At 33.3% G+C, this 23375-nt stretch overlaps 1 protein-coding gene across 2 annotated transcripts in view; it reads left to right on the top strand.

Annotated features, from left to right (window-relative positions):
- Positions 1-23375, top strand: part of MED13L (mediator complex subunit 13L) — a 253854-nt gene that overhangs the window by 13069 nt on the left and 217410 nt on the right. For both annotated transcript variants that reach the window (XM_031442848.2, XM_031442847.2), the window contains exon 2: positions 19778-20015. In XM_031442848.2, the coding sequence (XP_031298708.1) occupies positions 19778-20015 (238 nt within the window). The remainder of the gene's footprint in view (positions 1-19777; positions 20016-23375) is intronic.

Here is a 23375-nt window from a genome sequence, read left to right as displayed (position 1 = left end):
TGCATAAATAGTACATTAACAAGTCATACAACATTTCTAGACATTCTTGGAAATTCTCTTATTAAATTTACTTTTTATTTAATGCTTAGTCTTTTTTTTTTTTTAGGTGCCTTTTTTGGTCCTTTTTTTAAATAATAGTAGATTTACAGTGTTGTGTTAATTTCTGGTGTACAGCCTAGTGATTCAGTTATACATATGTATATTCCTTTTCATATTCTTTTTCAGTATAAGCTATTACAAGATATTGAATACATTTCCCTGCGCTATACAGTAGGACCTTGTTTGTCTATTTTATATGTAATAGTATCTGCAAATCCTGAACTCCTAGTTTATCTCTCCACCCTCCCCCTTCCCCCCTGGTAACCATAAGTTTGTTTTCTATGTCTGTGGGTCTATTTCTATTTTGTAAATAAGCTCATTTGTGTCATTATTTTAGATCCCACATGTAAGTGATATGGTATTTTTCCTTCTCTTTCTGGGTTAGTTCAATTAGTATAACAATCTCCAGGTCAATCCATGTTGCTGCAGATGGCATTATTTTATTCTTTTTTATGGCTGAGTAGCATTCCATTGTATATGTGTATAATACAACTTCTTTATCCAGTCATTGGTCGACGGACAGTTAGTTTGCTTCCATGTCTTGGTTATTGTGAATAGTGCTGTTATAAACATTGAGGTGTAATGCTTAGTCTTTAATAGATGGGAGACAAGCCTGAAAAGTGATGTTTGATTCCAGATTAGATGACATGAAGGAGCTGGAAGTTTATTCGGTATGCACAGGGTAATACCTGAAGGGTTTTGAGAAGGATCATGACATGATCAGATATACGTTTCAGAGAGAAAACTCATATGGGCTCTGTGTAGTGTTGATTACAATAGCAGAGAAACCCAAGGCGGAAAGAAGGCTCTTAGAATAGTCTAGATGTGAGAAATTATTCAGGACCAGTAGGAATGGAGAAAAAGAAATGGATTTAAGTAATATTTTGGAGGTAATATTGACAGGAGTTGGTGACCAATTATGTATGTCATAGGAGAGGAATCAAATGGCAAACAGATGTTCTTGGTTTTACAGGATTTTCATTCTTGTGTATACAAAATAAAGAGGAACAGTTGGCAATATCCATGAGCTATAGTTGTTAGCAGAAGACCTATGCTTTGATCACAGGTGTGTATACATGAAAGTATTCACTGAGCCTGGGTTTTTGCAGTTAAATTAAACCCTGTGGAACTCAAAGTTTTAAAATTAATTACGGACAAGAGCTGGGTCAGAAAGGCAGGAGAAAGTGAAAAGAAAGTAAAAGCAAACATTAGCCTTTATAATCTGCCTACTTTCAAAAAAGATTTTAGGCAGTTAGAACCAGATTTCTCTCTTAAATTGAAAATAAGATTTATAAGGAGGGATAGATTAAAAAGGTGAGGAAGAAACGGGAAGGCAAGACTGGTAGGGTGAGGGGAGAAGGGCTTTGAAGAGTGTGGGTGATGATGATGGTGGTGGTAGGTAGTGGGAATGAGAATATTTTGGTAGGGGAAGAGCTCTTGAAATCTTGATGATCAGAAATGGGCATGGAGAAACTGTGATAGGAAGAGAAAAAGATGGGGGAGTACCCTGACAGCAATTGGTTCTATCAGCCTTTGTTACATAGAACCTCTGCTTTTAATAGTGGTAAGCTCAGAAAGCAGATTACATTTTTCCCTCTGTAAATCTGCTTTAGAATGTTTTAATTGAGCTTTTTAAATTAAGGTTTTATTTATATTAATGTCATATCAGTAATATTTTTGATAGAAGGTTAAAATAGACTTTCACCTCTCTTTTTCTTCTTACCTTTGTGGAAATTGTCAATTTTTAGGAATTGGCATAGTGGATAGAATGGAAAGGACATTTGTAGATACTCAGTGTGTATCTTTGATGCCTATTCTTCTTTCTGATTTTGGGTTCCTTCAAATTTTTATTACTGTCATTCTATTCTTGTTCCCTCAGCACTTAGCTTTCTGATTAGGCAATATTTTTGTAGATACTGAGAGTGTAAATTGTTATACCATGTCATATTTTTACCTCACATATGGGGAGAAGTTTTCCCTTCCTCCCCTCTTCTCTGCCCGCCCCTCCAAACCTCTTTCCTTTTTCAGCACGTTCCTGGGCTCCCTGTCCTCTGGAGCCTTCCCTGGCTTGCTGCACTTTTCCTTGGCAGCACCGGTTCTCAGTTAAGCGCTAAATTGTACATATGCACTTCAGAACCTTTTGATGTAATCTCCTTGGTGTGGTGGGGATCCTCTCCAGTTGTTTTGAGTGCACTTACTGGCACAGCGTGTGCTATCCATTGTCAATTGGCTGTAATTCATTCAGCTTTCCCATGTGGGTAGATTTTTCACTTGGCTACCCTGAAGGTAGAGAGTTGGTTTTCTTGCAGTTGTCATTTTCCTTTAATTTCTCTCCAAGTGAGGTCGTACTAATGAAATATAAAATATTTCCAAGAAATGAAACTTCCCAGAAATTAAAACTACATATTAAAAAAATTACCCGCAATCCAGCTGATCCACTAGGTCGGATACACACCCCAGATCTTCTATTCTTGTTAATGTGCACATTTTTTTGTAAATAGATGTAATTACAGTGTAAATATAGCTTTTTATTCAGCTGTATGCACTAACATTTTTCATGTGGTTACCATTTTCATAATTATAATTTTAAGAGAAAAATGTTATGAATTTAATAAAAATTTAAATTTGTCTCAAATTCAAACAGTATTGAAGGATCTGACAAAAAATACGAAGATTCTCCTCCCTTATGGGGAGGTAACTACCAGTAGTTTAATTTTTATCATACAAGGTATTTTTTTTTTCTGTATGTTTTTGTGCCTATAAACATTACAGTTTCAAAATTGTTTTCATTGGGTAATAACATATATTTCTACTATATATACGGTAGAAAGAATCACGATACAGTGAACACCCATGTACCCAATACCCAATGTAAGAAAAAAAAATTTATCATTTGTGAAGTCCTATGGTACCTTTCCTTCCCATTCTCTTTCCTCTCCCTGGAGAGGTAACTGTTATTCTGGATTTTGTGTTTATCATTTCCTTTTTTTTTTTTTTTAACTTTTAATCATGTATATTTTGTGTGTGTGTGTGTTTGTATATACATAGTTCTTCTTTTGAATGTTTAAGAAATGAACTATATTCTTTTGTAGCTTGCTTCTTTAGTTTAATACTATGTTCTAACAATGTGCAGTTGTAATTTACTCATGCCACAGTTTATTTATGCATCCTATTGATGATGGACATATTTGTTGTTTAAGGAATTACAAGTAAGGGTAATTCTCCAACTTTTCCTGCAAGATGTGTCTTGTGCTTAACATTTAAAAAATATAAAAGACATAATCAAAGTCTCCAAATATTTTTAAGACAGTAAATTTAGATATACCTCATTCTTTTTTATTATTATTTGTTTAAGCAGTTGTATTTTATTTCATAGGATAGGATGTGTTTTTATTTAACCAACTGTGAAAAACATTAAGATTCAGTTTTTTTCTGTAACAGTACAGTTATGCATTTTGATACTTATAACCATAAATTCTTTAAAAAAGATGTGTCAGTTTACATTCCTTTGGGCAGTATATGAATGCCCATTCTTCTATCCTGGCCTGTAATGACACTTACTCATTTTAATTTTTTCCACTCTGAGCAACAAATATCTCAGTATTTAAATTTTCAGTTTCTTTATTTCTCATGAGGTTAGGAGCATCTTTTCATGCAAATGGGTGTACATATTTTGTGAGTGTTCTTACTTTTCAAAAGCATTTAATCTCAAAAAAGCCTTTTGTTTTCTTTTTCTATTTAAAGTTGCCAATCACTCACTAGCAGGATCTGTATTTCAAGTCAGACTTTTATGTGTTATGCCCATTCTCATCTCAGCTTTTACTCTTTCTAAGAATGCTTACTGAATGCTTGGAATTGCTTGACTACTTGCCAGGTACATACATTTTCTCATCAAGATCCTGCTGAGATAGGTACTACTGTTCCCATTTTTCAGATAAGAAAACTGAAGCAAGATTAAAGTAACTTTCCCCAGGTCACACTGCTAGCAAGAGGTGGAGCCAAGTCACTGACTGCAGAGCCTGAACACAACCAGTGCTTTGTATTGTATGCTCTTCTTTATTTTCTTGTCTAAATCCTTTTAGGGCTTCTATGAAGCTCCTCCTAGCTATTCCAGACATTACTGGTCTCTTTCTTTTTCTGAGCCTTTTAAAAATTAACAGTGTAGACCATATAATTTAGCACAAGCATGACGGTAGAAATCACTGGAGCATATAGATTTGCCTGAGATTAATGGAGTGATAATTCAGTTTACATTTTTTTCAGAAGTTTCATCAGAGATTAATGGAGTAATAATGCAGCTTAAAATTTCTTCTCACAGATAGGCAGATTTTTTTTCTCCTAGACTATTCCAATTTGAGAAATCAGTTGGAAAGTGAAGTTAGGATAGTTTATTGTTTCTATCAGTATTGTTTTGATCAGTTCATCACCTCACTAAGTCTCTTCTAGTTTTTAAAAAACAAAAAGCCAGTTGCTGAAATGCTCTTATCAGAAATAATTTATTACAGTAACATGATCATGTGCTTATTAAAAAATAGACAAATAGCTTAAACAAGATAGAAATTTCTCTTTTGTAGACAAGCAACCTGGAGGCAGCATTTCAGAACGGGTTTGGTTACTTCTCAGTCATCAGGGGACCCAAGCTCAGCTTTCTGGTTACTCCACGTTCTCTAGTTTATCGCAAGAGGCATATTGTCCAAGATGGCTGCTCAAACTCTAGTCATCATGGTTGACATTCTATATGGGGAGGAGGAGGAAATGTAGGAAGGCCACACCCCTCCTTTGTAAGGAAACTTCAAAGAAGTTCCTTACAGTACATCTGGCCATACTTAACCTCAGGGAGGCTGGGATATATAGGTCTTCAAGTGAGCACATGGTTATCCCCCGTAATAGAGTATATGTTACTGTGGAGAAAGGAGCCATTCATGTTTGGGTAGGCAACCAACAATATCTGCTATACAGCGAAAATAATACAAATTCGCTTTTATAGTTTGTTATTGCAGTTGGGTAAGAAATCATCCTAATGTCACTAATGAACTTTTATTAAATAGTTCAGTTCCCAGAAATTTCAGAAGAGTTCCCTTTTAAAGTTAATAAGTATGTATCATTAACTAGAGTTCTGATGTAGTTAGCCATGAAAATAATTTTTTTTTGAAAATACTGAATACTTTCAGAAAGAGATTCACAGTTACCTTGGAGATACACGGGATGATTACTTTGGTTATATTAAAAATAGATTTTTTTTCTTTGAGATATTCTTTACATGGATTCTTCCATTAATACATAAGTTTTTAATTATCTTTATTGAGATTTAATGTACATACAATAAAATGTACCCATTTTAAGCAAGTACAGTTTTGACAAGTGAAACCACACTCCCCTCACCTTCAGGCAACCACTGATCAGCTGTTACTAGAAATTCATTTTGCCTTTTCTAGAATTTTTTTGTAAATGAAATCGTATAGTATCTAGTTGTTCCAGCAGCACTTGTTGAAAGACCATGTTTTACCCATCATTGTCAAAAATCAATTGAATGTACTGAATGTATGTGAGTATGTGTTTGCATGGGCTAATTTCTGGATTCTGTATTATCTTCCTTTGATCTCCATACCTCTTATGCCAATACCACACTGTCATAATTACTGAAATTTTATAGTATGTCTTGTAATCAGGGTAAATTCTCCAACTTTGTTTTTTTCAAAATTGTTTTGGCTCTCCTGGATACTTTGCATTTCAATGTAAGTTTTAGAATCAACTTGTCAATTGATTTAAAAAAAAGTTCTTCAGAGATTTGATGGTGATTTTTTTTTTTTTTTGAATCTGTGGATCAAGTTGGAGAGAATTGAAATGTTAATTTTAGGTATCCAAGTCCATGAATTATGTTCTAGCTCTCCATTTCCTTAGATCTTTAATTTCTCTCAATGTTTGTAGTTTTTGGTATACCGGTCTGGAACATACGTTATCAAATTTATTCCTAAGTATTTCATGTTTTTAAATGCTTTTAAAAGTGGCATGATTTTTAAATTCTATTTTAAAATTGTTCACCACTAAACATAATTGTTCATTATATTATAGAATATACTTAACTTTTGTATATTTATTCTACATACTGTAACTTTCCTAAACTCAATTGCAGTTGAGCCTTGAACAACATGGAGGTTATGGGAACCAACCTTCTCCACAGTTGAAAACCCGAGTATAACTTACAGTCAACCTACATACCTGCAGTTCCTCTGTGTCCACAGTACTGCATCCACAAATTCAACCAACCATGGATTGTGTAGTACTGTAGTATTTACTGTTAAAAAAAAATCTGCATATAAGTGGACCTGCACAGTTCAAACACATGTTACTCAAGAGTCAACTGTATTAGTTTTAGAGCTTCCCTGAAGTCCTTTATTTTTTGTAAACGTGCACGATAATGTTGTTTGTGTGTCTGTGAGTAAAGATGATATTATATCTTCCTTTCCAATCTGAATGCCTTTTATTTCTTTTTCTTTCTTTATTGCATTGGTTAGGGCCTACAGTACAAAGGTGAATAGAAGTGGTAAGAGTGTACATCCTTGCTTTGTTCCTGGTCTTAGGTGGAAAATGTTCTGTAATTAACTGTGATACTAACTATAGGCTTTCAAATATCCCCTTAATGAAGTGAGAAGTTCCTTTTAATTCTTAGTTTGCTTAGTGTTTTTTGTTGTTTTTTTTTTAAACCATGGGTAGGTGTTGAATTTTGTTAAAATTTTTTTCTGCATCTGCTGAGGTGACCACAGCTTTTGTTTTGTTAATATGGAAATTTCATTGATGGGTTTTTGAACTAAGCTTGATTTAAATTAATTGATGGGCTTTCAAACTAATGTAACTAAGCTTAAATTCTCAAGATAAATTCCATGTGGAGAGTGTGTCATCATTTTTATATATTGTTGGATTTGATTTGCTAATATTTTGTTACTGATTTTTAAATCTGTATTCATGAAGGATTTTGGCATGTAGATTTCTTTTCTTGTAATGTCTCTGTCTGGTCTTAGTGATGTTGGTCTCATAAAATGATTTGGAAAGTAATCCTTCCTCTGTTTTCTGAAAGTTTGTATAGGACTGGTGGTATCTCTTCCTTGGATGTTTGATGGAATTTACCAGTGAAGCCATCTTGCCTTGGAGAATTCTTTGTGGGAAGGTTTTAAGTTTTGTATTCCATTTCTTTAATACATATAGGGCTATTCATATTTTATTTGTGTGTGTGTATTATTTTGATAATTCTTTCAAAGAGGTAGTCCATTTAATCTTAGTAGTTTTAATTATTGGCATACCATTGTTTATAATCCATTATTTTACAGTGTTACTAGGATGTGAAGTAATTTCTCATCTTTCATTCCTGATACTGGTAATTTGTCTTTTTTCCCTTTCCTGATTAACCTAGTGAGAAGTTTGTCAATTTTATTGATCTTTTAAAATAACCAGCTTTTCATTTTATTGATTTTCTCTATTGTTAGTCTGTTTTATATTTCATTTATTTCTTATTTCTATCAATTTACATTTGGCTTAATTTATACCTTTTCTAGCTTCTGAAGCAAGAAGCTTAGAGCAATTTTAACACTTTTCTTCCTTTTTAATATAAATAAAGCTACAGATTTCTCTTTGAGCACTATTTTATTTGTCTCCTTCAAATTTTGGTATATTTTATTTTCATATTCAGTTCAAAATGTTTTCTAGTTTCCCTTGTGATTTTTTTGGAGGGGGAGTCATATACATTATTTAGGAATATTATTTGCTTACATATTTTGTGGGAGAGGGGAGTGTTTTAGATATTTTGTTAATTTCCAAGTTAATTCTATTCAGAAATTTCATTTTTTAAAAAGTTTATGGCCCAGCATATAGTTTCTCTTGATGAATGTTCCATGTGCATTTGAAAAAAATGTGTATTCTTTTGAGCTGTAATGTTTCATAAATGCAGTTTGGTTATGTTGCTTGATAGTGCTCATGTTTTCTATATCCTTATTGATTTTCTGTCTACTTGTTTGATCAGTTGCTGAGAGGAGGCCTGTTGAAATCTCCAGTTATAATTCTGGATTTGTCAGTTTCTCTTTTTAGACATATCACTTTTTTGCTTCATATATTTTGAAGCATTGTTATTAGGTACCTATACATTTGGGATTTATGTCTTCTTGAAGAATTGACATTTTTATCACAACAAAATTTCCCTTTTTATTCCTAGTAAAGGACTTTATTTGGTATTAATCTAGTCACTTCAGCTGTCTTACAATTTGTGTTTGCATGATACACCTTTTTCTATCATTTTACTCTTAACTTGTCTTTAAGTGCATTTCTTTTCAGTAGTATGTAGTTGTGCCTTTAAAAACTTTGTCCATTCTGCAAATTGATGTCTTTTAATTGTAATAGATTGCCTATATTTAATATAATTATATTGATAATGGTTGGGTTTAAGTCTACTGTCTCAGCTTAGCTTTTTTTTCTTCTGTCCCATCTGTTCTTTGTCGCCCCCTCCCTTTTTTTTTTCCTTTTTCTACTTGCTTTTGGATTATTTGAGGTTTTGTTTTTGTTTTTGTTTTTGTTTTTGTTTTTGTTTTTGTTTTGTTTTGTTTTGTTTTATGATTCCATTTTGCCTTCAATATTGTCTTTTTAGATATATGTCTTTGTTTTACTTTTTAAGGACTGGTCAAGGGTTTATAATACACATCTTCAACTTATTACAGTTTACCTTCAAATAACAAATTTTTTCACTAATAATGTTAAAAACCTTAGAACAATATACATCCATTTTCTCCTTCTGGCCTTTGTTACATTGTTGTTATAAAATTTTCTTCTGTATCTAATATGCAGAACGGTCCATTATTTTTGCCATAAACAGTTAATTAGTTTTTAAGAAAAATTTTGAATGAGAAGGTATGTTTTATATTTATTTATTTATATATTAGCTGTTTCTGGTGTTTGTTACTTTTGTGTAGATCCAGGTTTCCATCTGATACTTTCCTTGCACTTGAAATTTTTGAAGAGCATCTATTCTAATTACATTTATTATATTGTGGTTCCATTGGCTTTTTTTGATCTAAAAAAAAATGTATTTTACCTTCATTTTAGAAAGATCTTTCTGCTTGACCTAGAGTTCTAGATGAGATATTTTTCCTTTCAGATTGTTCCATTGTTTCCTGCTTGCATATTTTCTGGTGGGAGGTCTGTTGTAAATATTGTGTTTGCTTCCACTTCTGTAGTGTGTCTTTTTTTCCTCTTGACAGCTTTTAAGATTTTCCTTTTTATCACTGGTTTTCAGAAATTTAATTCTATGTGTTTTGGTACTTTTATTTTAAATACTGCTTTGGGTTCACTGAATTCCTTGGTTCTGGGATTTATTGTTTTCATGAAATTTTGAGACACTTTGGCCATAATTAAATAATATTGGAGGATTTTTTTGGTCCTTCCTTTCCTCCTTTGTGTGCCAGGACCCTAGTCACTTGTATGTTAGACTGCTTGATAATACTATGACTGCTTTGGCTTTACTCATTACTCTTTGAGCTTTAAAAACTCTATTCCTAAGCTTAGGTAATTATATTGTATGCTTTGAAGTCCCCTGGCCTTTTTTTTTTTTTTTTGTGGCAGTGCTTAATCTGCTGTTAAATCCATTCAGTGAAATTGTCATTTTGCATTCTGCATATTTGAGGCCCAGAAATTTTACTTCTTTTTTTTTTTTTTAGTTATCTTCCATTTCACTCCTTAAGCTTGTATTTTTCTTTAAATCCCTGACCATACTTGCAATAGCTGTTTTAAACTGACTTTTAATTTGATCATCACTTTCATTTCTGGGTTTGTTTCTCTTTAGTGACTTTTTTCTCCTGACCATGGGTCTCCTATTTTGCTATTTCTTTGAATATCTGACATTCTTTTATGGATACTAGGCATTGTGAATATTATGTTGTTGAAAGTCTGGATTTTATTTTATTTTTCTTTAAATAATTAATTTTATTTTGCCTGGCAGTTAAGTTACAGATGATGATATGATGGTGACTGAAGATTGATTATTAGGGTGGGGTAGAGCATTCTTTATGTTAGGCCCAGTTTTCTACTTTTGAGGCTGACTCTTTGTGGTCTCTGTATCATGTCCAAGGTGTTTAATGATGTTTATTACTCTGGCTGTTCAGAACCAGACTATCTCCCAGCTTTGTGTGAGCTGTTAGAATGATGATAGCTCTCTAGTACTTCTTTCCCAGGCACCATTTAATTTTGTTGTGTGAATATGCAACTTAGTATTTTGGAACAGTCTCAAAGGAACCTGTATCAGGTCTCTGGAGCTCTTTTTCTGCCTAACCCTCTCCTTTCTGGTGATCTGTTTTCACAAATTCTAGTTGCCTTAGGCTTTACAGGACCCACGCTGTTTATTTTCCTTCTGTCAGAGATCCCAGCTCTGTGTTGCCTGCTGTCCAGTACCTGAAAACAATAGTTTCATATTTTATATCAAGTTTTCAAGTTGTTTATGGTGGGAGGATAATTCTGGTGCTTTTTATTTACATTTTAAATGTCATATTTGCCTGTGTATGTCATGCTTGTCGAGGGTCAGCAGACTTTTTCTTATAGAACCAGAGAGTTAATTACTTCAGGCTCAATTCTGATTGTAGTGTGGAAGCAGCCACAATGTGCGGCATAGTTGTGTGCTAATAAAACTTTATTTACAAAACAAATGGCCAGCCTGTAGGCCCTAGTTTGCCAACCCCTGAGCTAGTTGACTGGGATACAAATGATATTAGAGTTATGAAACTTTATTCTGGAAAGGAAGAAATCGTTGAGATTCATATTTTAGGCTTGAAAGGAACCTTCTAAATCATATTCTCCGGCCAACCCTTTGATGTTTGGAGCCACATCTAGTATTGACCAGTTTCTCCCACACCTCCCATATCTGTGATTCTCAAGAATTTCAGTCAGGGATTTTTTCTTGAGGGAGCTCTTAGTATTATTGTTTTGGTTTTTCTGTTTGATTCTCTCCTATCATTTGGGCCAGTTCTGAGCAAATCGAATTCATCTTACATATATGAGTCTTTTCTATAATTGAAGACTTCAAATTTCTGCAGAATCCTAACTTTGTATTAAAATTCATTTAACTTAATTCAGCTGTGGCTTTATTCTTTCATTTATTTTTGCTGTTATGTTTATTTGCTTGAAAGTATTAAGCCCCCAGTCATACAACATATTTAGATTTCCTCACTAACCCAGTCCTTCATCTGTTAATTTGTTCCATTTTATCTAGATTACTCTCAAAATATGTAGCCAGGAGTTGAAAGCAATATTGACTTGTCACTTGATAGGTAAGATCTGTTATGTAGGATTTAGATATTATATTTTTATCAATATAGCTTAAGATGGCAGTAACTTTTAAAACAGTTACTTCACATTGTTTAATTGTGTTAAATTTATTGTCAAATACAACCTCAGCCCTTTTTACTTACACTTATGCTAAACCAGCTTCCCAGTTTTTGTCTTTATAGTTCTGAATTAATGTTGGTAAACTGAGGGCTGAAAAGAAAATTACAATTGAGGAAAGAAATTATTATGAATCAGCAAAAGTATATACATTTAGAAAGCATCTCTGATACACAGCTTTATTGTGTGGAGAATTATTACATTGCATTCTCACAGTATGAAAATACTGTGTTAGATGAGAGTCACATAGAAAGCCCAGTGTCTTGCTGTCCTCAGCTCCTCTGTTGAGGGACTCCCTGGCAAGCCACTTAGCTCAGAGAAGGAAGAGTTTGAGCAGAGCTAAGTGGGAGGGAGTATGTAGCTGGAAGTATGTCTCTGCCCACCTAGGTTTTTAATAGTCCAAAAAAATGGAGAGAAGAAACAGACAACAGCAGCTATTTTAACACGTGGTAAATAACCTTTCGGCTTTTGCAACACAATTTATGGGATACCAAGTTGTTCTTAGACTTAGGAATTTCTTTAGAATCAGTCTGTAATATTGTGTAAGTGAGTTCTCAACATTAGTAGTAACTTTCTGTATATATTAAATATATTTTGTTACCTCAAATTGATTAGTTTTGTTTTGTTTAAAACAAACAAACAAACAAACGGAATTGTACTCTTACCTAGTTAAAGAATCAAATAGTTCTACAAGGTTTAGATGAATAGTATTCTCCTGGCCCCTGTTTTACCTTCTCCAGAGATGCACACTTTCATCCCTTTTGTTGCTTATCTTGGTTCTTAAATGTTTCTAAATACAAAGCTTACATTTACTGTGAAGTTTTTAAATTCTGGATCTTCCACTATTGCAGATAAAGATTAAGCTCATTCTCTCTCCCTTATACAAAGTAAACAAGCTTTTCCTATCTTTCTATTTTACCATGTAGTTGTATAGTAATTTTGGTTAGCTTAATATTCAGTGTCAACATTCCCTTGATTCTGTTAATGTATGGTGAGCCATCTAGTAAACCCTGATTAGTTTTCCTTTTCTGTGTAATTTGAAGATGTTAATGATCTGTTGGGTTTTTTTTTCCCCCTTTTTTGATTGTTTACTTTTCTTTGTGTTTTTAACTAACTCATCCCTAAACTTTTTGCCTATTATTTGAATCTCCTTTTAAGACTTTCAGGTGTATCAAGTGTTTTTTATCAGTTTCAAATTCTTAACAAGAGTCTTTCCTAGAGCCATCTGACCTTTCATAATCTGTATTAGTTGCCTTCTACACTGGTGCACAGTTCACAACCTTGAGTCATCTGATTATTGCCTGTAAGCATAGGGATTCATTTTGCTCCCTCCCATGTTGAATTTAGTTCCTAAATCTCATAACTTCTTGGTTTATTCCCTCCTTTTAGTGGGGTATACCTCCAGTAGCTTCCTGAGAAAAGGTGCGTTTTTTCTTTAAACATTTTGCATATTTTAAAATGTCTTCATTCTACTTTTACACCTGATAGATAGTTTAGATTGGCATAGATGTCTAATTTGGAATATTTTTCCTTTAGAATTTTGGAGTTATTGCACCATTACCTTCTTGCTTCAGGTATTGCTGTTGATAAACCAGAAATCCTTCTGATTTCTGATTCTTTGTATGTGACCTCTTTTTACTTTATGGAAGCTCTGAGGATCTTCTCTGTGTCTGCAGTGTGTTGAAAGTTTACAATAATATGCCTCCTATGAGTCTCTTTGAATCTGTTGTTCTGAATACTCAGCATGCCCTTTTAATCTAGAAATTCACATTTTTTTCCAAAAAAATTTTCATTAATTATTTTATTGGTCATTTCCTCTTTTTCATTTTCTGTGTTTTCTCTTTCTGAAAGCTCTGTATTTGGTTTTGAACTTCCTGGCTGCTCCTCTGATTTTACCTCCCCCCACTCCTCTAATTTAAATTTTTGTTTATTTGCTTTCTTTTCTGGAAGAAACTTTATCTTCTAGCCTTTCTAATTGAGTTTTATCATTTTTGTCATCATTGTTTTAAAATTTCCAGGATCTCTCTTTTAGTTCTTTGTGCTTCTTTTCTGAAATAGCATTCCTGTTCTTTTGTAATGGTTGCACTGATTTATCTCTTTGAGAATATTAATGATAGATTTTTTAAGAGTTTTCTTCTTCCAATGTAGTCTTTCCTCCAGGTTGCTTTTCTGTGTTTTTATTTCTGTAATTCCTTGGTGGACTTCCTCAACTATTTAGTAATTCCTGGTTGTCTGTTCATGTTTAGTAATGATGAACTAAAAAACTGCTTGGAAGTTCTGAGTATGTGAGTGACATTTATTTCCTGTGTAATTCACTGATCTGGGTAGACTCCTTAGTTGGGGAACCTCTGTTGTTAATATCTTGAGGTCTTTCTCTTGGGCTGGTCAGATTTCTCAGAGAAGACTTTTCCAGACTCCTTTCTGGGTGATGAAAGGCTGGCTGCCAACTTTCTAGGTGCTTAGAGGGAAAAGGTTGGAGAGGGTGATTTTCGACCTTCATTCTGTACATGCTCACCTGATGTACTGTTTTCACTCTGGTTTCCTGCCTTCACTTTTGCCTGTGTCCCCCAGTCCAGATACCCTGTGTTTTACTGGTCCCAGAGAATACCCTTTCAGTGATTTGCTGGTATAAAGATGGGCAATGGGAAGGGTACCCTGGTTCTGAGTGCCTTCTAAGAGACTTTCAACCAGCTTTCCTTATTTGACCTCTTCTCTGCCTTTCAACCCTACTTCCATAGGATACAGTCAGACCCTCCATATCTGTAGGTTTTACAACTGTGGACCAAAAATAGGAAAAAAATTCCAGATAGTTCCAAAAAGCAAAACTTGAAATTGCTGTGCACCTGCAACTATTTATGTAGTATTTACATTGTTTTAGGTATTATAAATTTTCCAGAGATTACTTAAAGGATGTGCATAGGATGAAAATACTACTCCGTATTATATAAGGGACTTGAGCATCCATGCGTTTTGGTATTTATGGGGTATTCTAGAACCAACTTCCCATGGATGACTGTACCTGTGTTTATAATTTTGTATAGGTTTGATTGTAGCTCCACTTTCTCCACAGCTAAGATTGTTTACTTTGGTATAAGTCTCTTGACCTCTTGAGTATCTGCTTTTTAACTTTCAAAATCTGGATGTGCTCATCTCTACTACTACCTACCATTGTGATTTTATGATTTAAGGAAAAAACAAAACAAAACAAAGAAAGAAACTTCTTTACTGGGTTTTTTTTGTTGTTGTTGTTTTGGGGGATTTGTATGTGTGTATGTGTGTGGTTTTTTTTTTTTTTGTTTGTTTTTGTTTTTGAGGAATTTAAGAGAGAGCAAAAGCAGATGTGTGTGTTTACTCTTCCGTCTTTACCTGGAGCTGATTAGTTATGTTTTAACAGACGTTTTCTATTACCCTGGCTTTTTTCCTTCTGTGACTTGAGTTGAGAGGTGACTTAATATGTTAACTGTATTCTCTGATCTTCTAGAGTAGTAACTGTATCAGAGGAGGAAGTGAGGTGAGGCCGAATTGGAATTTCCTAGTATACTTATGTTAGTCCCAAATGATCACAGTTGCCTTTTCTGCACACCATCCTAGACTCCTGCCCAAGACTGATACTAAGCTAATTGTTCTGGAGTTTGAGAAATCTTTCTTTCAACTATTTCTTGAAAACTTAAATGTTTTCTGGCAGCTCTCCTATTCCTGCTGATCATTATAAGGCATTTAATAAGGGTTCAGTCTAATTTACAAGTTGCCTTTGTTGACGGGACGTAATTAGCCTGGGCCAGGAGACTTGAACTCATTTATGATGTCTAGGTCAACCATATCCCCTTACAAGGTGGGAAGCTGAGATGGCCTGAGATGGAGATTTCCTAATATCATACAGGTAAATAGTTGAAAAGCTAGGACTTGAACTTGATCTCCTGGCTTCCAATCAGTAGTCTTTCCATAATACTACATCCTTGATTCCTTCTTCTCAAGTCATGTTAGTTTTACTCTATTCCATGACCTCTGAATACAGTTTAACTTTTGAGAGCCACATTGGTCACGAGGGATCTGAATGCAATGGGTCAGTGCAAATAAGTGACCTCCACTGGGAAAATTTATCAGCTCATTTCCTACGTATAGTAGCTAAAGAATAGGACATTAAGAATCAATACAAATTTTCTTTAAATACATTTATACCATAAGAAAGTGCAGTTATCCTGATTCTGTTGTAATTTAGTTAACTAGAACCATTCTGAATTGAACTTCTGTTTAGGCCAGGGGAGTTTCTGTCAGTTAAGTATAGTTTCCTGAGGACCTTGACTACCTGTACGTTGGATATCAGCCATTGCTGAGAAAATTTCCCTCCAGTCTCTCTTGCTATTGGAATAGTTATTTTCTTGGTTTGTTATACATATTCTCCAAGAATTAGCTTGTACAGATGCAATCTTATAGTGGTAACATGTAAAAGAAGGCGTATGATCGAAGTGAAATTTTAAGTCTCTTCTGTTTATGGGATGGTATAGTGGGACTCATAATAGTTTTCTTGGTACCTCAGGAAGAGTAAAGAAGGATTCATGAACTTTCCTAAATTAGAAAGTGTTGCCATGAGCTCTTGTCATTGCTAAACTGAGTTGATGACAATTTCTTTGTACTATTTTATAATCCTCTAGGGCTAATTTTTACCTTTAGCTATATGAAGCACCATGGCAGAGTGGAAAGAATTTATGCTTGAAATTCAGTTATGCTTTAAATCCAGTTATATTTGGGACCTGCCATTTGCTACCTATGTTGTTATGGGAGACTTACTTAACCTATTTGAGTTCTAATTTCTTTAGCTGTCTGTTTGTGAAGATTAGAAACAATATATGAAAACTCTAGTATAGTGCCTCATATTGGAAATTATATGTGAAGACACTAGTATGGTGTCTGGTATTAAACAGGTGATGAATAAATGATATGCAGTACTGGTTTTGTTCCTTGTATATTTTATCTTTTTTGATTTTATGTTTTGAAAACCATATAATCTTAAACTTGAACATAAATATGGATTGTTCATCTTTGGCAGTGAGAAATAATTGCACTTGGGGGATAATTTGCATCAAGAAATATTTTAAAGAGTTGCTTCAAGAATTTTGAGTCTTGGAAATGTACATTTGTGAGAAATTGGGTCAATATAACTTTGTGTGGGTTTGATTTTTAACTATGAACATGATCATAGTGTATGAGGACACATTTTAATATCTAATTGAATATACATCCATGATAGGAATTTTTCTTCTTGGATGAAGTGTTTCAGTCTTTTTTCCTCTTATCAAATATTAATTCAAAATTTAAAGCGAAGTCTTTGAACCTTCATTTTATACTTAGTTATCTCTGTTAGGCTTGAATGGCGTTTCATTGTTAAATTTTCCAATGAAGACTGGTATGATGATATTTAATTTTATCTTTAAGGTAGAGGGATAAATTGTTTTAAAATAATGGGACTTTTTTTAGTTCTTCTGGCTGAATTAGCTGTGAAGAGATTAAGTTCGTAGTCTTGATGTTGTGTGTCACTTGCATTTGTGTTATATCACTTGCTAGAACAACTCTATAAAGATACAGAGCAGGTGGCAGCAGCTTCCTTTTACCACTGAGACCATAGAAGCACTGATAGGAAGTTAGTGGAAGTGCTAGGATTAGGAAACCATTTTCCTGAATCAAAGCCAAATATTTTGTTTGTTGAACCATGGTGGGTGTTACACAGGTGAAAGTATTCTAGTGAGTAAATTGCTGTTTGTAGATTTTCTGGGGGACTGACTCACCTGATGTTTATATCTCTGACATATCTTAATTTTCCAACCTGTTAAATATGGTTAATGTGAATATTAGTGATCACATTTATTGGTATATTTTTAATTCTCCCTCTTTTCCTCCTCTCACTTCCTCAAGATCCTAAGGCACAGAAAGCTTAGGTGTTAATTAGAAAAGTTAGTTTTCTACTTAACTTTTCTGATTTCAACGGCCCCCTCTTAGTCTTTTAATTTAGTTTTCTCTTTGGCATTTATTTAAAAATTCATCTTAGGCTTTCTGATTAAAACATACACACACATGGCTTTTATTTGAAAAAATGAACTTGTATGATAGAAAAACACACAAAGGATGTGAACAGACAACTAAAGGGAAATAGTACTGCTAATACTGCTAGTAATGGTAACAGTATCTGTAATTTTTGTGATGTGCCAGGAACTGTCATAAGTGCTTTCCATATATACTAACTCATCTACTCTCTATGAATACCATTATTCTCATTTTACCCTGAGGCAACTGAGTGACAAAGATTAAATAATTTGCTAGGTACTTACTACTTAGAGCTAGTGAGTATATATAGAGCTGGGAATCAAACCCAGGAAGACTGGCCCCAGGTTATATTTATCAAATATATGATAATGATTTCCTTTAAGTAGAAAAGAGACCACTAAATAGTATAGCATTTTATTAAATTGGCAGGTATCTTAAATGATACGCAGTTTGGGAGGAGGTTATTTATATTGGTAAGACTAACAAAAAGCAGTATGATGGCACTCACCTGTGAGTCCTAAAGTATTCATATTCTCTGATAGTTCTATGTCAAACAGTCTCTCCTAAGGAAATAATCAGGAAAATAACAATGTTCAAGGATGTTCATCAATTATAGTAATTATAATAGTGAAAAAGAGAAGATTGTCCAGTTATTATGAAATGAATCATTTTCTACAGTGAATAGAATATTATGAAAACATCAAGAATTGTTTTTGAACAATAATTAGTGATATATAAAATATTTGTAAGTGAAAAAGCAAAATATAAAAGCATGCAATATGATTCTAGCTTTAAAAATGTACAGAAAAATAGGAAGTACATACTTAAGATGCTAATAATTTCTGCTGTGATTATGGAAAATAATTATTTCTGACATAATTAGTTTACTTTTGCTATTTATTTTTGTACTTTTTCATTGACTGTATTGTGCTTTTATAGTCAGAGGAAACCAAATGGCACAAAGAGTAAGCCTAAATGCTCCGAGAATCAGCTTTCAGAAACTAAGAGTATTCATTAAGAATTAAATTTACATTTTCTCATAATGTGAAAGGAAAAGTTACTGAATTTCAGACACTTTTAGTTTGTATATTATTATTTTTGGAATCATTTTTTTTAAATGGAGCTTTTTTGGGGATTGAAGAAAATTGGTATATTTTTCTTAAATGTGTTCATTATAGTGATTGTTTTAGCACTTTAAATTTGTTTCAGTTTTATTAGTAGAAAATATGGTTATTTTTCTCCCCTGTGGTACTTATTTTTGAAAAAACAACTTCTTGACAAAAGTTACTGACTTAGTGGTGGTGGGAGGTTGGAGAGGGGGAAGATGAGTAAAGATTAAATGCAAGGGACACATGGACTCTTTGATACAGAATTATATTGTGAATCAGTTTTACTATCAGTTTTGAATACATAGTTATAGTTTATAGTTACATAAAGAATTCAGCTCCATTTGTGTTGAAACAACTTTGAAGTTTAGTTCCTTTTAACTTAAGATTAAAAACAAATTTAAAATACAAATGTATGTAAAGGAACAAAGATACAGGATCTGCTCTTCACTGGTTTAAAGTTCCCAAGTTTTAAAGTGTGTGTAAAAAGCCGAAGACCAAACTATGTTATGGAATTATTACAGAAGTAAAGCTTTTCTGTGTACTGCACGTTAAATAACATGAATAAATTGCCAATAACTTTCTATCAGTTTTACTAGCAGGTTATTTTGGCTTTCATAGTGAAGCACTATGGTACTGCATACTGTTTCCCTGATTAAAAAGGATTTAAACTGTAGCTTCTGAATGGGAAGAAATTGTGAACATTCATTGAAAGAAATTATTTCAATTGTACAAACTTATTTTTTAAACTCTTACCTGAGTTCTAAATATAATTTATGACTTAAATAAGGAATAATAATATAGAAAATAGCTTGATATTTAGGGACTTTATAGCAAATGTTTAGGTAGTAAGTGGTTCAACAGGAAGTGATGATTATCTGTTTGCTGTTTTTTGGTGTTTAATTTAAAGAACTATGTCAAAATGAAAAGAAATGAAAATTTCCCCCCTTAAAATCAGAGATTGACATACATTCTTCAGTGGGAGAAATCTTATGACATGAGGTGTACTGTAAATATTTATTTTAGCAAATTTGTTTATCTGTATGGAAGCCTGTTTTTAGTGTTCATTAAGTGAAAGGAACAGTCAAAACTATAGTAATTTTCTTGTCTTTTTCCAGGCGGAACTCACGGGAATCAAATGGCGTAGGTACAATTTTGGAGGGCATGGGGACTGTGGACCCATAATTTCAGCCCCAGCCCAAGATGATCCAATCCTGTTAAGTTTTATCCGCTGTCTGCAAGCCAACTTGCTGTGTGTATGGCGTCGTGATGTCAAACCAGATTGCAAAGAGTTATGGATATTCTGGTGGGGAGACGAACCCAACCTAGTGGGTGTAATACATCATGAACTACAGGGTAAGTTTTTTCTTTTTTGTTTTTAACTTATTTGCATTGTATACTTTTTGAATAGTGATAAATTCTGAAGAGATTGAGACCTGCTGAGAAGAAAAATCCAAATGTTTAATGGGTGTGTGTCAAAAGGAACATCCTCATTCTCACCCCTCTTCTTCCCACCCCTGTTTTTTCCAAATTCTCTTGTCCTTTCCCAGTCATGCTTGAAATCGGAACCTTGTGAGCCACTCTTATTCAAGGAAAAGCATAGTGTCCTCCTGGGTGTTTGGGTTGTAATTGAGGCTAAAATCCACTGTTATAAAATGATAGTGAAATGTGAGTCAGTGGAATGAGTTTTTTTTTTCTTGGACTGTGGCTGTTTTGGTTTATTGGCAGTTGAATTCCAGTGGAAAATTACGAAGTGTTAATAGAAACTTAATGCAAGCCTTATTGGACATAATTATAAGATGACATCGGATAGTATTTTGAAGAAACGTTAATATAAAGGATCTTCTCTGATTTTGACATAACAAGTTTTCCTGTGCTTTGTTCCTGCTTTTTATGTAATTAGGTGATTCCTGGAAATATTTGCTCCAGTGTTGCCTATTTTTAAATTTCATGTTATGTCTGATACCTGGAAACTTTGAATTAATGTAAGGTTCATTATTCTGAGCTGCTTTTTGTATTTACCACAGATTAATAACCAGAGGCAATTTTTAATAAATATTCTTTGAATTTCTAGTAAAAAAATTTTCACCTCTTCACCTAAACGTTTTCCATCTAAAGAATTTTTCTAAATCAGGACTAATTCTGATCTTTAGTTAGGGTAGAGTATTAACTCTTTTTGACTTAGTCTCCTAGAGCCAGCTTTTATTGTGTCTAAATTACTCTATATTTTGTTAATTTGTAGTTGAAAGATTTCAGATAGTGTTTGAAATATTTTGTTAGTTGATACGCTTAATTTTTTTTTTAAAGGAAAGAGTAAAACTAACTAATGTATTTAGTTGAGGGTCTATTCTAAAATGTCTAAATATGCCTAAAGGATTTCTTGCCAGTTTCTGCTTGACACCTTCCTAGCTTTTCTTTGCAGCCATTTTTTAAATTTGTGATATCTCCTGCCACAACAGCCAGAGGGCAGTAAACCACAGTGGACTAATTGAGCTGTTTACTTTATGTTCCATTTGTTCAACTCAAACCTTTCTCCCATAGTTTTTAGAGTATTTGGTTTATAAGTATAAGAACCTGTTCTGGGTAAGATTGCTTACTTAGCTGGCTAATTAGCAAAATCTCAGAATTATACACATCTCAAAGCTCATTTCATGTAGTTAGTGAACTCAGGTAAAATTAGTTTTAAACATCTGATTTCTGTATCAGAATTTAAAAAATAAAACACCTCCTAGAAGATACTTATAATATTTGTATTTGTCCATGTAAGTACCAAAACATATTTTTTTTGTTCTTTTAAAATTTTTTACACATGTAGTAGAGAAATATGGCATTTTTGTTTGCTTTAGTTTCTTCTTCATTTTACATGATTGTTTCTGACTCTTAATCTCCTATTTCTCTATACCATACAGATCCCTTGTGTTTTAACTTTTTGGTCTGGTCTTAATTTGTTGGCAGCATAAATCATCATTTTATAATGATGATGAAATCAAACCCAACTGTTATTTAGGCTTATTTAGTTGATGTGTGGAGTAAAGTTATTTATCCATACCAACAAAGCACATGATCAGTGTTCCTAGAAATAATTTAAGTTGTTTTGTTATTTTTTATGGACCTTGTTACTGAGTTAACAAAAAGATGTAGGCTATTTAGATTTTTTTATGGTTCCTTTAGATTGCATATGCAGACTAATTTGTATATTGTGTTTTTGTGGTAAAGAATTAAACAAAGGTTAACTTCTTTTAAATTCTTTTAATAAATACAGAAATACTACATTTTACTAAAGCAAAGTTTTAATATTTTGTGTTTGTAATGTATAAATGGAAGTGGTATCATGCTGTTTTGTAACTCAGTCTTTTTCACTTAACAGTGTCTTGTGAATGTTTTTGCACAAGAATGATTACTTTTTAATTTTCTTTCCTATTGAGTCTGGAAATGGTATAAACTGTTTATTCTTTTGCATGCCACCAGGGAAATATTACAGTGAGGCAACAATCATAACTTTGTTAAGTACCTCTACCCTTTTTAATATGTTGAATTTATGAAAGTTATTAGATCGAAGCACATGAAGTGTCCATTTCTGTAGGTTAAAGTGATTGAAAGGGGTAATTTTTTTGTTTCACCCTAATACAGGAAAACATTTGAAACTTAATTAGAAACATGAGTGGCATAAAGACAACTTTGTTACCAGTGAGAGAGAATATGACAGGTAGAGTAATCATGAAAAAAGGATACAAAGGGAATATTTTAATTGGTAGTATTACAAATTCAGGATATTTTGGAATCTGTTTCATTCTCTAGTATATGTAAGAGTCATTTCATTTTGGCTAAAATGAACTTTAATGGAAACTTTTTAACATTAAGCACAGTGGTACCATTCTTTATATTACAGGGACATCTTTCTCTTCCTTAAAATGCTTTTTAGTTGTTATTAGACTTTTCCCTTTGTCATTACAGTGTACCCCAAATAGCATACTACTGAGAAACCTCACAAAGCACCATCTTATATTTAAATGCATAAAGTAATCCCTATAGAAAGAGAATAATCCTATAGGATACACAGTTTTAAATTAAACTTTTGTTTAAATGCTTAAAATTACTGTGAAATAGTCTGCTAGAAGACTAAGACACATTTCTAACCTGTTCCTGTCACTTGGATAAGCACTTTTGGGCTTATGTTTGGGGAATTGCTGTTTATATTGTATGGCATAGTGGTTCAGAAATTGGGCTTGGGTTTGAATTCCCTGTTTGATCACTTGCTAGCTGTGTCTCATTGGTCAAGTTATTTAACTTTCTTGTGCCTCAGTTTCCTCTCTCTTCAGTTGGGTTGTAAGTAAAAAAAAAGTACTTAGAACATCACAGAGAATAGGGTATAAGACAAGTTCATAGATATGTATAATGCAGAGAACAGTAAGTATTTAAGAGAAATATTGTAGATGGACTACTTTTCAAATGAGCAGACATTCAGTTCCAGGACTAATGCATAAATAAGTGTTCTATAAACTTATAACAAGAACACTGTGAGCCCTAGTGAGAAACCTTGGTTTCTGGTTCATTTATTTAGCCTTTGTTAGGCAAGAGTTGGGATCAGTCTGGATATGTAAAATGAGTCCTTATCCTTGAGGAGCTTATAGTCTTACCAGCGAGGTAGCTAAGTGAGTCTGTAATTATGGTAACAGTGGAGTACTCTGCAAATGATTAAGTTGGGGATCTTGTAGA

The sequence above is a fragment of the Camelus dromedarius genome, chromosome 31 (assembly GCF_036321535.1).
Source record: "Camelus dromedarius isolate mCamDro1 chromosome 31, mCamDro1.pat, whole genome shotgun sequence".
Lineage (NCBI taxonomy): Eukaryota > Metazoa > Chordata > Mammalia > Artiodactyla > Camelidae > Camelus > Camelus dromedarius.
This window is presented reverse-complemented; position numbering and strand designations above follow the sequence as displayed.